The sequence below is a fragment of the Hemitrygon akajei genome, chromosome 12 (genome assembly GCF_048418815.1).
Source record: "Hemitrygon akajei chromosome 12, sHemAka1.3, whole genome shotgun sequence".
In the NCBI taxonomy this organism is placed as follows: domain Eukaryota; kingdom Metazoa; phylum Chordata; class Chondrichthyes; order Myliobatiformes; family Dasyatidae; genus Hemitrygon; species Hemitrygon akajei.
This window is the reverse complement of record NC_133135.1, coordinates 40,238,405-40,255,854: the sequence shown is the minus strand read 5'-3', so window position 1 is coordinate 40,255,854 and position 17,450 is coordinate 40,238,405. Positions and strand designations below refer to the sequence as shown.

The window sequence follows — 17,450 nt, the reverse complement described above, 5'->3', positions numbered from 1 at the left end:
GGTTGTTGTGGCACCACTCAGCCAGATTTTCAAACTCCCTCCTATATGCTAATTCATCACCACCTTTGATTCAGCCAATAACAGTGGTGTCATCAGCAAATTTAAATATGGCATTGGAGCTGTGCTTAGCCACACAGTCAGAAGTGTAAAGTAAGCAGAGAAGGGGGCTAAGCACACAGCCGTGTGATGCATTTGTGCTGATGGAGATTGTGGAGGAGATGTTGTTGCCAATCTGAACGGATTATCATTTAAAAAAGTATTCAAGGTAAGCACGATTTTGAGTAGCGGAGTAGATTTACGGAGCCAAATGACCTACTTGTACTTACGTTTTTAATGTATCTTGTGTGAGTTTAGTATGTGAGATAGAACCAAGAAGTTAATCGTGAAAAGACTTGGTGAACAAAATGGTGTAAGTAATTGATAAAACATGCATAAATAAAGCAACACACACAAAATGCTGGAGGAACTCAGCAGGTCAGGCAGCATCCACTTTTTTTTTCAATAGATGCTGCCTGGCCTGCTGAGTTCCTCCAGCATTTTGAGTGCATTACTCGGATTTCCAGCACCTGCAGATTTTTTCTTGTCTATGATGCATAAGTAAATCCTGAATCAATCTAATATATGAAATTCTTTGGGCATGTGATGTAAAGCTACATCTATTTTATAATACCAATATATTTCTTCACTAATCTCTGCCTGTAATTAGTCTGTATCCATCTATTCATTTTCATCCAATTACCTATTCAATTGCCTTTTAAACATTGTAATTGTCTGCTTCCACCAGCTCCTCTCAGCTCATACCAGATATTCACGACAATGCAAAAAAGCTTAGCCTTCAAATCTGCTTTAAAATTCTTCCATCTTATCTTAAACTTGTTCACCCTAGTTCTAGTTCACTGCATCCTGATGACTTTTAATACTTCTATAAGTTAATCATATAATCCTCGTTGAAAAAAACATTATGAACATTTAAATCTTGTTGAGATTTGAACTTAGAAATGGAGTTTCCTGCATATGCATATATTCAGAATAAATTTTCTAATAGTCCTGAATAGAAGTCTGTCTTCTCTGTGAGCAGTAGGGGCGCTCGAAGCCTGACTGACAGAGGGCTGTAGGAAATCATCATCAGGAAGGGGGCTGAGACTGAGTGGCAACTGATCCAAGTGGGTTACGTTGAAGAGCAGTTCAGGAATAAAACAGGAGCCCAAAGCTTTTGCAAACACTCTAAAGAAAGGGTCCGCATTCATCACACCAGTGGCGGGCTGCATTGTGTTCGCTAAGGGATTGTTTTCTTTTCAGAGTGAAGCCTCTCCATTCATTCATTCCGCAGATTCAAAAGAGAACCATAAATTTGTTACTTCCAAAAGTTTCTTAATTTGCGACTTCCATAAGCAACACGCTCTCCTTTTGGGACGAACATTTTGTGTTCAAACAAATATACGAACTTAAGGAAAAGGCGGAAAATCCGACAGGAATAACGCAGGCGAGAGACTGAAGAAGTTATTTTAACATTTCGGCAACGGATTTTACAACAATTCCACACATGCAGAGCTACAAATACGACAAAGCAATGCCTGCCGACAACAGAAATGGTGGGACTTCAACTTTGAATAATAAGGACCACAAAAAAGTCATGTTAATCTGCTTGGATCTCTTTTGCTTATTTCTTGGTGAGTACATTTAGAAGCCACTATATTGCTAGTAGTAATCCATGCTACGTTGTGTTTACACATTGTCAGGGGCAGGCAGTAGGTGTTGCCACTGTTCTTGAAATATTGCTGTAAATCAATTCAAAAGAATCTAGCTTTAATTCATCTTTGAAAAATGATGAATGACCCAATTTATTCTGTCTTTTGTAACAAGCTAAGCTTAAATGTCTCGTGGAAATAATCACAACTGACTAGAGTTAAATACATGCTTTTACACATTGGCTGAAACTTCACCAACAAATCATTGACTTCAGTGGAACTGTAAGAGTCAAAGTAATCTTGAAAGAAAAGGTATAATTTTAGAACAATATTGGTTGAAATAGTGTTTCCTCGCGAAGTGTGGGTGAGGTGAATGGAGGAGCTTCTGCAGAGACCTGCTAATAGTATATCATCTGTGCGATGGTCAGACCCACGCAACGTTTAAACGTGAGTGGCCGCAAAAACAGATTTGACCTCGTTTTATTGCATATTCATGCACCATATTTACGACTTGCGTAGATACGAGATAGGAGGAAAAGGTTAGATGGGAATGCTCTTTAACCATTAATGCCCTTCCTGTCCTATTTAACCCTTTCGAAGTAGGACATCAGTTCATAAAGTAACATTAGTATTATTGCTTTACTTTTACGTGGATTACCTGTAGTTTAATGTGATCGTCAAACGATGATCACAAGCTTTTAGTATAGCATGACGTTACATTCTGCTGAGCTCTAATCATTTTGTTTAAGGAAAATTAGACATTTTACATGAATCTGGAACTTTTTTGTGGGTTAAATCAAGGTTAGGACTCCAGTAAGAGGCCATGATGAAAATTTTAAGATGAAATTTACCTGACAATATTTGGCTCTATAAACTGCCTGCATCTGTTTCAAGCTCAGGAGAGAAAAGTGATTGTACACTTGGCAATAACTATGCATTTTAGTCTGCAAATTGAGTCTCCAAGGAAACTTAGATATTAGGATTGCACAGTTTTTAGCAGATAGGCCTGTTGAAAATGTGTATCCATGTTTGAACTTTTAAATGCAATGCAACATAGAATGTGCTGATAACTCCCAACACAAACTTTGGGATATGTCTCTACTTACCAGCAAAGTCGTCTTAGGGTGATAATGAATGAATAAAAATAAGCTGATGGTGTACAAATTTATATTCTGAAGTACATTTCAATGAATAGCCATTCTACTATGGATCTGGTGTAAATAACTTACAGGAGCCGCAAACTCTTGTTGCATAGTGATGGGATTCCATTATAGTTCTAATGTAAACAGAGGCCTGGAGGGTACCATCACTAGTCTGTGTTTTGACAGTATTTAGAGACAATATGTTTCATTACATGCAGAGATTGTAAAAAGCCCAGAGTTGTGTTTACTTTTGCAGACAGTAAGTCAAGGGAATGTAGGAGAATTAGTATTGGGTAATTTCCATTTGTACTAATACAATTATGATAAAGCCATGTACTGTAATTAAATAATAAAGCCAATGAAACTATGATGGGTGAGTTCTATTAAATGAAAATATATTAGAAATTTGTTCATATGCTTCGATCAAGAGCATGTGCAATTCACGATCATGAAAACACCACAGGATTTTCTTTGTATGTGTCAACCAAATTTTTTTAACTAAAAGTTGTTGCAGAACTTGTTGTTTTATTTCAACTAATTAAGCTGGTGATGAATAATAACTGTTAATACATAAAATACTGGAGGAACTCAGGTCTGGCAGCATCTATGGAAAAGAGTAATTTCCAGCATCCGCAGATTTTCTCTTGTTTGTAATTAATAATAACTTCTGATTTGAGAACCATAAACCTCCATTTCTAAACCGCCCTTACTGAGGTGGCAGATATGATCAGTGACCAGAATAACATGTTTATTTACATGGTTTTGTGTGGTGAAGTCCTTGTTGTTCAAAACTAAATAGAAGTAAGCCTTTTAAATAATTTACCGATTAACAGTTGTCAATAACAGTTTTCTTGTTGGTTGGGGGGGGGGGTGAGTGGGTGATGTGTATTCACATGCACAGATAGAGGGAGAAATTGACAAGTGCACAAGTACATCTAGTATTTCTAATGAATTATATCATTTAGATAAATGGCCCAGATCCACCAAAGAATTTGTAATTCTTGAAATGAACAGATTCTCTTTTGTGAATATGTCAAAATATTTTCTTTTTGCCTTTGTTTTGTTTGATAGCATGGAACATAATAGTTAATTTTGGAGTTAATTTTACATAGATGGAGCTAGAAACTTTTGTTTCTTAATAATTGATGAAGTATATGATTTTTAACAAGCCGGCTTGTTCATGATAAAAGGTGAAGATTCTAACCACTACCACAGACAATTTTATTGGTAAAATTATCACCGAATGCTACAAATTTTTCTTTTAAGGAAGGGTGGAACATTGAAAATAAGTGCTGCAAATTACCTGCAGACCAACTGAAAGGGCCAGTATATCTTCTAAGCTATTTAATAGCATTGTTTAGCTGATTCCTAAAACTGTTAGATATTGGGTTTTTTAAGGAAGCTTTCTTTTATTTTTCTCCCATTGTATTCCCACTGTGAAAAGTCCTGATGAGGATTTTTGAATAGTGTCCTTCTATGGAGTATCAGTCACTGAACAGATAGATAGTTGCCACATGTTGTTTCAATTAAGGTGCTTAAATAGTCATTAAACAAATGCTATCAATCTCTACAAATGGCTTATTCAAAACAAACAATTATTCTGACAAACACAATATCAGAAGCTGGAGACATTTATTCAGATGTTGACGTTGTACTTGTACAGTATCTAAATATTAAACTCTTGCACGTAAAGCTATTCCATAATTGGGGGTTTCAGACATGCATAATGGGAATTCCTTTCACCAATCAATACAATGGCTTGATGCCATCAGACCCTTCAGAAGCAGAAACACATGGAAAATTGGTCTAATATTGAGTATGAGGCTGCTGGCAGCATACTCGAAGATTCAAGTTACACTCATTGAACAGAACTACCGTAGTCACATTAGCAGTAGAAAAGCTTTTCTATCTGTCACTTTTCCCAGTTTTATTGAAACATAGAGCCTATTCATAAGAAGAATTCAGTCAACTATTTTGAGAATTTAGAAGTTTTGGGAAAATATTCTTGAAAAAGTAAACAAACTTCTTAACATCAGTTTATCTGATATGCCAACTGTACAGAACTAAGGATTAATCCAGGCCAGATTAACAAGAGAAGTTTTATTTTGGAGAAATACAGGTATGTTCATCTTAGTAATAAATTCAGGAAAAATTGTTTTTCTAAGCCAGTTATATTAGTAAAGATGACTCAAAATGGCAAGTGGCCTGGTGGCCAATTCTGATCCCCGTTCCTATTCCGACATTTGGTGGCCGCCTCTACTGCCATGAAAAGGCCACTTTCAGGGTGGAGGAGTAACATCTCATCTTCTGTCTAGTTAGCCTCCAACCTGATCGCATGAACATTGATTTCTCCTTCCAGTAATTTTTTTCTTTCTTTTTTGTTTTCTTTTCTCCTTCCCTCTTCTTCTATTCCTCATTCTGACCTTTGAACTCTTCTCTGCCTATCACCATCCCTTGGTGTCTGCTTTCTTTCCTTTCTCCTATATGGTCCACTCTCCTCTCTTAACAGATTCCTTCTTCTCCAGCCCTTTATCTTTTCTACTTACCCAGCTTCACCTGTCACCTTCTAGCTTGTCCTCCTCCCCCCCCCCCTTTAAATTCTTGTATCTTTCTCCTCCTTTTCCACTCCTGACGAAGGGTCTTGGCCTGAAATGTTGACAGTTTATTCATTTCCATAGATGCTGCTTTTCCTGCTGAGTTCCTCCAGTACTTTGAGTGTGTGTGTGTGTGCGTTGCTCTGGATTTCCAGCATCTGCAGAATCTCTTGTGTTCAGAAATGTCAAATGCTTATTTTCTTTATTAAGTAATAGCTTCTTACTTTTTCACTAAATCACTAGCAAACATGATGTGCTTGTTACAAGTCTGATACTGATACCACATTGGAGTGACTATAAATTAGATCCTAATGTGAAAGACCCTGAATATGTTAAACAGTAAGGCTTTCCAGCTGTGGAATGCTTACAAAGTAGTAACAGCAAAAGTTGTACATATTACTTACTCTATTTATTAGTCTAATTTCACTGTAATTTGTTAGGAGAGGTGAAAATTGAGTAATAGAAGAGAGGTTTTATCACATTGCTGATGATGCTTTTTGGCAAGTTCTCTATGTGACTGAAATATTCCTACTGCCATAACTGCAGGTGGCAATGCTATTCTGTAATTGTTGCTTGGAAATAAAGTAACCTGGCTCAAGTCATTTCCTCAACGTCTTATTTACTTTTTTTCCTTTAGCTTCTCTTAAAAGTATTTGCTTGTGTGATTGCGTTTTACTTTTTAACTTTCCTCAGGCTGAAGTAATTTCTCAGAAATCCTTTACTGGATATTTTATATTAACAGATTTTAAATGCCCTTAAGTTAAACATCTTTAAATATATTAACGATTAGTCATTTCAAATATAGTAGATTCCAATAAATGACGACTAACAAACTCATCTGGAAATTGACATAGAGAGTATAATGAAAAGATTTAGAAACAGTCAGGACAATCCATAAGACCATAACACATAGAGCAGAATTAGGCCATTTGGCCCATCAACTCTCTTTCACTATTTCATCAAGACTGATTTATTATCCCTCTCAATCCCATTCTACTGTCTTTTCCCTGTAACCTCTGCTACTCTTACTAATTAAGAATCTAGCAACCTCTGTTTTAAAAATATCCAATCACTTGGCCTCTACTGCAGTCTGTGGCAATGAATTCCACAGATCCACCACCCTCTGGCTAAAGAAATTCCTCCTTTCTTCTAATGTGAAGTCCTTGTATTCTGTGCCTTCTGGTCCTAGACTCCCTCACTATAGGAAATATTCTTTCCATGTCCACTCTATATAGGGCTTTCATTTTTCGATAGGCTTCAATGAGATCTCCCCCTTCCTTCTTCTAAACTCTAGCAAATGCAGGACCAGAGCCATCAAACGCTCCTCCTACATTAATCCATGGTACTAGGCTACATCCACACTAGACCGGATAATTTTGAAAATGCCGGTTTCGCATAAAAACGATAGGCGTCCATACTATGCTTTTTTTTTTGAAAATATCTCTATCCATACTGAAACAGAGATTTCGGCAAATCTCCTCCTCCTGCGCATGCGCAGGACACATCTACCGAAAACAAGCGACATGTTTGGTGTCGAATCTTGCCGTAAAAGTGCACATTTGTGTAGTTACAGACTAGAAAAACTTAAAATGACGGACAGCTGTTTGCTTTCACGCAGGAGAACTTAAAAGTTTAAAAAAAAACACAAATACTGGAGCGTACGGAGGCAACCGACAGGGAGTTCATGGACAGATTGACCTGGCTGACGACGAACATTGAAAAACTGACCAACTCTGTTGCATTAATAAAGCACCTTGTTAAATGTATAAAACATGTCTGCATCAGTATTATCTTGTATTTCCATACAATGTTACATTAGGCTGTTACACATCTATTGTCAGAGAAGTACTTGCATAAATAGGTAAACCACCTTCATACGAGCAAGGACAGAAAACAGGGCAAAGTGAGTATAGTATACTTATTTATTCAGTAAGTTATGGGTCAAAGTATTTGGTGAGTACATTTCTGATTCTTCTGGCTTCAGTCTCATTGCCGCCTGTTCTGAAATTGTTAGGTTGCGTTCAAGAATACAATGAAATAGCGCACTGCTTCTGACAGCATTTTCAAAAGTCTTCAGTTACCCCATCCACACTGATCTGCCCGAGCAGCGTTTTCAAAAAATACCCACCCTGGAAAGCGTTTCTGAAAAGCTTCGGTTTCGGGGGACGAAAACGCCATTTTAGTGTGGACGGAGGGTAAAAACGAAGAGAAAAAGCTTTGGTTACAGATTTATCCGGCATAGTGTAGATGTAGCCTTAGTTTTGCACACTTGTGCTGTTAAGCTCATTAGCTTTTCCAGGATAGGATGTACATCATTTTGTTTGCCAAGTGAAGAAACCCTTACAGTAACTATCATTCTCCCTTTTCAGGATAGTTTCCGGGAGTCAAATGATGAAAAGAAAAGCCAAATAAACGTTATTTTTACTTTTATTAGTTGTCCTTCCCCCAAATGTTTTTACTGAGTGACTGTACATTATGATACAAAAGATCCAAAAGCATGTGCTGAAAAGTACAAAAACAGTAATGACAAAAGCTTGAAAGCACACACCATCAGGCTCAAGGACAGCTTCTGTTTTGCTGTTGTAAGACTAATGAATAATTCCTGGTACAATAAGATGGACTCTTGACCTCACAATCTATCTTTATGACCTTGCACCTTATTGTCTATCTGCACTGCACTTCTTCCTGTAATTGTTACACTATTCTTCACTCTATTATTATTTTACTCTGTACACCTCAATACACTGTTGTAATTAATTAATCTGTATGAACAGTATGCAATGCAAATTTTCACTGTAATTCAGTATGTGACAATAATATACCAATTTACCAGTAAGCCAATGTAAATGGGAACCATCTTCAAAATGATGAATTTAGTATTACCAGAGTGTCTGGGGTTTTCCCAGCGTCAGTTTTACATGTAACAACCTTACAAGTCATACACCATCCAATCAACATAAATTAGAGCTTTTGTTTGCAACCTATGACCTTTACTGAAATTTCACAGAACAAAAACTTAGGGCTCATCTTATTGAGGTTGCTAAGGATACATTAGTTAAAGAATGACACACAAAATGCTGAAGGAATTCAGTGGGTCCGGCAGCAACTACAAAAGGAAATGGACATTTGAGACCCTTCATCTGGACTAACTCCACCAAATTCCTCCAACATTTTGTGTGGTGCTCCAAATCCAACACCTGCAGTCTCTTGTGTCTCTATCAATTTTAAAAATCTGGCTTTTTGACATTAGTGCTTGGTACATGGTCTATGTCAGCTGTGATTTTCTTTGCACTGAAAATTTCACACCAATCACTGATTGCAGCCTTTTTAAATGATGCAGACCAGTGCTATACGTTATGATGCTTGCCTCATTGATCAATCCATTCCTCGTGTTGGATGGTTCCACTTGGGACATGGCATTAGGTTGGTGCAGCTGTTCAATGGGTGTGGATGAAGGTGCCCCACCTTGCACATACTCACAGAAATGTGCAACCCTGCCCAAAGATATGCCTCACCTCCATAAAAATCATTCATGCAACTGGTCTGCATGGGAAGAGTCCTTTTAAGATCGTAAACTAGTCCCAATGATAAGCACATCAAAATCAGGGCAATTTAATCATTTTTGCAGTTCCTTTTGAGGAAATCCCATTGCAGCTACTTTTAACATTTTTAGCCAATGTTGATTTTTTTTTTTTGCAGGGTATCAATCTGGGTGTTCATGCAATCAGCCACAAATGTTTAATGTTACAAAAAAGGGTGAAAATCAGTTTCTAGGCAAATAGCTTTGTAAAAGCAAAATAATGCCTACACTAAACCTCTTAAACAACTTTAAGACATGCATGTGATTTTTATTAGAAATTATACATGGAGAAATGTCATCAGGAGGATCTCTTTAAGGTTGTTATTACTGAATATATCAAATTACTAAAGCATTCCAGAAACTGATATAAGGACAGAAGACTGTTTCAGAGTTGTACTTGTTTATCAAGAGTGCTAAAGTATCCACAGATTAACTAAAACTATTTTAAATTTGTGAAACTTATTTTACACATGAACTTATTCTGAAATATTCTGTTTTTGACCAGAAAAAGATATATTGAATTGGTGATTTCCTTACATTCCACATTGTCAGTGCTCTAAGTACTATGAGTGACATCTGGAATGAATTTGGAGGGGCTTCACAAAGGCATTTGCAGCTGATGAAATTGTGCAGGCAATGAAATGCAGCCAGTCTCAGTCTCACTCTGAAATGCACAAGTTTATTACCCAGCCTATTTCCGTAGTGCTCAGAGCTAATTGGCGAGTAATTGTTTGACTTGTTTATGGCAGAAAGCATTTGGTAGAATCTTAGAGAACTGTCGTGAGTCTCAATTGCCTATATTCAACTACTGTGAAAGCTTTATCTCTCTTCTCCACATTCACTCTCTCTACTATTCTGAGTCACTGGAGACAATCTAATGCTGAAGTCAGGATGGCTTCTATTGTTGGAAGTCTTGCTTTAGAAGGGGCTGCAGAAGTTTGAAAGCTACATTTTATATACTGTACATCCATTATGTTCTGTAACAAGTGTAGATTAATTTTGTATATGGTAGTGGTGTGGGTTGGTTGTTTTCAAAATATTGCTAGTGAATTCAAGGGGGATTTAAAGTTATCTGCTCGACTTCCCTTGTATGCAGAACACTGGCACATTTATCAATGTACGCAAATTTAATGATTGACGTCCTCTTGGTTTTAGACTTCATTGAGTTGGCCAAGATTAAAAGATTTTCCATCCATTGAGTACTCAGTGGTAGTCACTGAGGGGAGGTAGTCACAGATGCAGAACCAGATTGCTGTAAGAAAAATGATACAGTGAGTTAAGACTATAACAGAGCCAGGTTTAAACGTGTTGCTGATGGCTAAGAAATTCCTCTCTGCTGCATTGAACAACAATGGTTATATAATTAAGTAAGAGGAACATTGGAGGTAGTCAAAGTTAAGCAATAGCTTTCACAGGGGCTTCATGGTTAATGAAGTCAAAAGCCTTGTGGAGATCAATGAAAGCCACAGAAATTTAGTGCAGCACTAAACCTTTTTTGGCTATAATGAGCACAGGAATTACTGCTCTTGCTGGTCTTCAGTTGGATTTCTTCAGAAGGGGGAAGGAGTCCATTGAATAAAAAGTGGGGAAGAAATTCCCACGCAACCCTCAATTCACCACCTCTTGGATCAATTCAACATACTGGGGTCATTGCGAATTGGACCTGGTATCCCTGTATCCTCTCAACACACTGGGCCTGCAAACCCTGCGCTCCACTTGACACACGGGTTCCCTTCCCTACACTACCCTTGATACACCAGGTTTGTGGTCCCTTAGTGCACTGGACTGGGATCCTTTCACTCTTCTGAACACACCAAGATTCCCATGCTCCCCTCAGCACACTCTGGACATGGGGTCCTCATGCTCCTCTCACCAGACATGGGATCCTTGCACACCTCTAAACGCACTGAAGTCTCCATGCTGCCCCTCAGCACAGTGGACCTGGAGTCCCATGCTCCCCTAAATGCTCTGGAGTCTGGGGTCCGTGTACTTCCCTTAACACACTGGACCTGGGTACGCTGCAATTCCAGGTACATGGCAGTCAAGGGAATGGATAATGTTGCTCCTTGACCTAGGGCCTTAAATGGAGGGTAGGTGGATTTTAGCAGTGTGAGCTACGAGCTGGGAGGGGTAATTGGGGAGTAGTTGTTGGGGGGGGCGGTTGGTGGAGGAAGGAATAATCTGATAAGTGGTAAGTATTTTAATGCAAGTTGAAGTTCAGAGTCAGCCTGTCTCTTCAAGGATAAGAAGCAAGGAGGACTGACTCAGGAACCCTGATTAATGGCTAGTTTTGATAAGGGAAAGAAGGAAGTATAGATTAGGTATAGATTTTTTATCAAGCAAGTCACATGCGATTTTTTTTTCTTGAGAATGTAGGAGAAAGCAAGAAAGAAAATAGGAGGGCAAAAAGGGGTCATGAAATTACCTTGGCAAGTAAGATTAAGAGAATTGTAAACATTTTATATTAGAAGCAAAATGGTGGTTGATAAAGGAATAGGTTCTGTTAGGGACGGTGGGGGGGGGGTAATTCGCATGCAGAGTCAGAGGATGTGTAATGAATATTTCTCATCAGTATTCATCAAGGAGAAAGACATGTGGAGGCTGGAGGGTTAAGGGAAAGTATGCACTGTTATTCTAATACATGTGTGTATTAGGAAGGAGGAAGTGCTAGAAATATCAAAGAACATTAGGGTGGTTAAATCCTCAGGGCCAGACAGGATCTATCCCAGAATAGTAAGGGAAGCAAGCGTGCTCTGACACCGGATCATCAGTATTCAGATCTGGGTAGGCGGTCGCTCTTTATGGAAGGACTGAGTAGCAACTCTCCTCTTATGCAGATGAAAAGGTGTTTCTGAGATTTATGTGATTATTGGACTGTATATTAGTTTCCTTCAGTTTTTCTTGTTGTTTTCTTTCTTGTGGCTGACTGGCGGGTGGGTGATCTGTTAATTTTTTGTGTGTAAATTGGGGAGGGGGTTGGGGGTTTTGATGCCACTGCTACCGTTCTTTTCTGCAGGTGAGGAGGTCAGGATTGCTATTGTCACTTTTTTTTCCCCCCTGTGGGTGAATGGGGTGTGGATTTGATGCTTTTGTTACTGTTTTTTTCTGCAGGGAGGGGTTGGGGAATTTGGGTCCTGTGAGTTTAGTTTCTTTATTGTGCTTGGGGGGGGGGGGTGGAGTTGATGTCTTTCCTTTCATTAAGACCAACATGGTCTTTCTATATTTCATGGCTATCTGGAGCAGATAAACATCAGAGTTGTATTGTACATGCATACTTTGACAATAAAATGAACCTTTGACCAGATAGTTTGTCACGGTCCAAGAAGATTGGGGAATAACCAACATTGGCCCCTTGTTCAAAAAGGACAGCAGGGGTAATCCTGGAATTACAAGCTGGTAAATTTTGCAATAGTAATTGGGAAGTTATTGGAAAATATTCTGAGGGTGCTTTGACGATGATTCACTATTGGTGAATTGGAAATGTCTTGGCATTGACTTTGTTGCCATATAAATACATTGATCAAAGTACAAGATAAGCTGAGGTGTTGCTTGTCAAGATGTGAACCTGTTATTAAGAATCAGGGCTTGATTAAAATCTAAACACATTCAAGGATTCATCCAGAAAACAGTCAAAGGTATTGAAAATAGTTGTTTGAATTTAATGCTTCAGTGGTTACACTGGATTTTGAAATAATTGTAGTTTTATGTCAAGGTGTGTTTTTAAAAAAAAATCTCTACCAATGTGGGCTCAGTTGATGGTTACAGATAATATTCTGCTTATGGGAATTGAAGTAAAGATTTCCTGCACAATTAGGAGGGCCTCTCATGTCGCGTTCAATTTGTTTGAAAACATGATTGCTTTTGACACACTGTGTTATCTGTTTGTTCTTATTATTAGAATGTTATTATTTTAGAGTAAGCTCATTATGGACTTTTCCCATGTTTTCAATTGTAATGGTAAGAAGTAGACTGGTGCTGTGCAAGTTCACAGTCTAGTTTGACTGTTATGTGTTGACAGTACTGTCGATTAAAACTTAATTCAACCAGTAAGTTTCTTTCCTGCTATTTTTTGTTAGTGGATTCCTAACAGTGACATTAAGAGTACTTCCCTTGAGAGTAATCTCTCTTCATTCATTTACGATACAATGCTCTTCTTCATTTGTTTTCTTTGTGTAACACCCCAGTTGCTCAATTTTTACCATCTATGTGGTTAGAAATGCTTAGATTTCACCAGAGAATTAGATGACAGATGAAAGCAAATGTGTGAAATCTAAAGTAATCTATTGAGGTAATCAAAACTTGTACTAATTTATTAATTTGTTGCCGATTTACTTTAAAGTCTGATGGGCTTAAATTAAAATTTCTTGGCTGTTAGTGATGAATAAATGACTTAATCTCCTTTATCTTCTATCTGAAAAGCAGTGAACCTAACAGTGCATGCACCATTAGTATATAAATCAAAGAGCAGCTCCCAGCACAGATCTACTTGTAAATCTGAAAGTTGCTATTAGATATACTACTTCTCTAGAAGTTGCAAGAGTATGTTATCTTGTCCAGAGACAAGATTAAAATAAATGAAATGGGGTAAAGTTGCTGTTTTTACCTGACAAATCCTAATTTTGGAAAGAATATATGATTTTAACAGGGTGTTGCATCTTAATTATTGCCAGGAAACGCTGAATTCACTATCTGAGATTTCCTGATTCAGATTTCATGGTGCTTAATATGGTTCTTCATTCTGATTGGTTAAGAGAAAGCAATTGCTAATTCTGCTCACTGAGGTCTCAGGCCTTTGTAGTGGGTGTTGTGGTTTTATTGATGAAGGCTGACAAAAGCATCCTTGACCACAAAGAGTCTGTAGTAAAGTATGAAATTTCTACTAACTGCAAAATTCAGATAATTTTTCATTAAACTTCTAATTCTCTTTTAGAGTAAACTGTTCTTTTCCCAATGATTGATTTATCTGCCAATGGTGGTAACTCCCTGAGCAACTACAAGCAGCAAACTAGTGTTGTAATTTTGAAGAAAGCTGTCCTTCTGTTATCCACCTCTATCCTGAGGATTTTCTGTAAATTGGTTGTAAATTGGTCAATCAGAAGCGAGCAAATAAGAATGACCTTGTAAGAAAATATGAAATTGTCCATTTTGGCAGAAGCATTTTACCCAAATGCTGAGATACTGCAGACCTCTAATAGACCTGGGTGCCCCAGTACTTGAAACACAGTATGTAGGTACAAAAAATGCATTACTGAGGGAATGGAGGAACACTTTTGGAACTGCTGTCTTTTGTTGCCTTTCTCAGTTTGAGTCACTTTTCCAGGTGTAAATCCCTTTCAGAATGACTGCCAGTCCTACTTCAAAAACAATGCATCTTCTTTGAAGAGATGCCAACTGGTAGGCTAGTTTTAATTAGAACTAGCCAATCATTATGTTGCTCCCTCCAATGCCTCTAACAGCCTGGTGACTACTGGTTGGTTTGCAGTCAGAATTGCTTCTCATTCTGAATACACATTGGTTTGCTGCCAGAATTTCAATTCAATGGGGAAATTGTTGCATGTGTCAAAAACTCAAGGGATATCCATGTTGAAAGCAAAAATAAGGGGAATCCTAGCCAACAATTTTCCCCATAAATATAATGCCTAAAATGGATTATTTCTTGGTCATAGTTTTTTTTGTGGGATCTTGCTAAGTGCAAATTAGATACTAAAGTCCAAGCAGCTTTCAAAAACTGCTACATCATTGTCTGTTAGTCGCTTTGATTTGTCCCAGTTGAATTAAAAGTAAATAGAAAATGTTGGCAGTTTTCAGTAGATGGTTGATTTGAAGTGTTAGCTCTTGTTTCTCACTGGAGATCTCTAATCTGTTGCATACTTTCAACATTTTCTGTTTATTAGTCTTTCTATTTTCTGTGTATGTGACAGCTGTCATATGAATGCATTTGTTAGATAATTCTTCATATTATTAAATTACTCATTACATCTTGTCTCTAGAAAATAAGCTAACATCCTTAGATTATCAAAATGATACATTGTTATTCTAAAATAGATTTTTATTTACTTATGTAAAATCTGTGGCTTGGAATGGTGTTTGTAACACTGATATATTTATAAATAAAAAAGGTTTGCAAAAACAACTATTTTATCCAGAGTATGTTGTGCTGAAATAATTCTAAATTATTTTTTCCTAGTGAATAACCAACTGTTTGATGAAGAATAATTATTGTGACCCTTTGTATAGTTTAGCTTTATTGCCTTATGTCATAAGTGTTCAAGTGCTACTTAATGTTGCACTGTGTCAATGGAACCATCACTTGAATGACACCACTCACCTTCTCCGATTGATTTAAAGCTCCCGGAAAGTTATTTGGAGAATAGCTGAGGAGTTATCCTGGTGCTTTGGACAATGTTTTTCCTTTGTTCAACATTTAAAATAGATCATTTTTATTATTGCAAGTAAATCGTTTGCTGTTTCCCACAATAATAATTGGACTAAAGAAGTGTTCCATTGGCTGGCAGTTTTCCTGTACCCAAGAAAGTTTTATATAAAATATTCTTTTATTTTTATATGTATACTTTCTATGATATGAAAACAGGTGAAAGTAATATCTTGGATCATGAATTTAATAAATCAATCAAGAATATATCTTGTGAAATCCAGTGGGACTTGCTCCATAATTAGGCTACTTTTTGGATTAATGCCTAGATCTTTATAATCTAAATTACATTGACCCAAAGGCCCAAGGATATATAAAAATGAATAAAGAACAATCATACATGAGAGTGTTGTGTTTTCTTATGATGAAGAATGAAGTGGAAACATGGAGCACAGTCCATTATGTGACTTTATATTAACGGGTACAATTGGCTAGGCTGTATCTATGTGTTGCATTGTTCTGGACTCTTAGCTGTGTAGATATCACCAGTAGATTAGGACTATCATCTAAAATTAACAAAATTATCAGTTAGTTCCTGGAAATTATTGACTTAATACATTGTAGGAGATTTAATTAGCATTAACAAGATGAAGGATGTCTGAGAAAGTTACTTTTAAGGAATTGTCTTGCATTTGTGAAAAGAGTGAGGGGGAAAATGCCTCTCTTTACATTTCATATTTTTGTGTGGATTACATCCTATACTTTAGTCCCAGACAACTGGGAATAATCATTCTTGATAGTCAATCTTAAGTGCCAATAGGCTGAAAGTCAGTTTCATCTTCTAACCCAGGCATGGGCAAACTACGGCCCGGGGGCCATATGCGGCCCGTTAAGCTTTTTAATCCGGCCCGCAGAACTTGATGAAATTATATTAATAAACCTTGTTAACGTTTTTTCCCTGCAATTCTGGCGTTTTCGCCACAACAAAACTAAATCCAGACTTTGATGTGCTGGCTAAAAAGGGAGACCAACAACACTGTTCCCACTGAAATTAAAAATAAGTTTCTTCGTTGTGTTATGTAAAAAATGCATTTGAAAATATTTTTTTCAATAAGCCTTACATGTTACATGTCATTTCTGTTAAGTGATGGACATGAGTAGTGCGCAGGTGCACGTACGTTCTCAAAATAAAAAATGCGCTCCAGATCAAATAACGCGCTCCGCATACTGGCGCGCTGTCACTGTTCTGTCCTTGTGCTGGTTGTTGTTGAGTTTTGGCACGGGACAATTGAATAAGAAAGAGCAGGACAAGTAGACCTGCATCTCCTACCGTTTTTGAAATAAAGACAGTCAGGAGGAGAGTGATGATGATAATATCTTGAAGGATAACAGAATTTTCAGTGCTTTAAAATAATAACTGTTACTATTAAAAAAAGCTGTATTTTATTCATTTAATTTTCAGTGTTTTAAAAGTCATTTCAATAAATAGCTAAATACCATGGGACTTCAAAGACAGATATTTTGTTGTAATGCATTTGTTCATTTTCAATTGAAATTAAAGCACATGTTTTCTACATATCCCATGATATTTTATTTTCTCTTATGAGGTGTATTACCAAAACACTCCGTCCATCTGCTCCTGGTCCGGCCCCCCTGTCAAATTTTAGAACCCTTTGTGGCCCACAAGTCAAAAAGTTTGCCCACCCCTGTTCTAACCCTTCACAGCATCATATGGCTATGTAGTTTTCAGCTAGCGGAAAGAGCATTTTTAACCACTAAAGGCTAGTTCATACTTGTGCATATGGTCTATGCCGCACCCCACGCCATAGCCCTGATTTTCACTTCTGCATCGCTCTACGCCGTAGTGAGCATGTGCTGGTGTGCGCCAAACCACTAGTTAGCGGTGGGATTTCTATGCCACTGTGTTGAGTTTCTTTGTGAGAGACACGGACGAGGAAATGCATTTCAAACATGTTCGCATGTCGGCAGGTAGATTTGACAATTTGGTTCATCTATTTCGTATCAGTGTACGCACAGCCTACAAACATGGCGGAGAAGAAGCAACTGGAAATG

General features: G+C 37.5%; 1 protein-coding gene across 1 annotated transcript in view; it reads left to right on the top strand.

Moving 5' to 3' along the window:
• Positions 1-1,153: 1,153 nt before the first annotated feature.
• The window catches only part of plpp3 (phospholipid phosphatase 3), a 133,367-nt gene continuing 117,070 nt past the window's right edge, over positions 1,154-17,450 (top strand). The window contains exon 1 of the mRNA XM_073062951.1: positions 1,154-1,670. Coding sequence (XP_072919052.1) covers positions 1,544-1,670 — 127 coding nt within the window. The 5' untranslated portion in view covers positions 1,154-1,543. The remainder of the gene's footprint in view (positions 1,671-17,450) is intronic.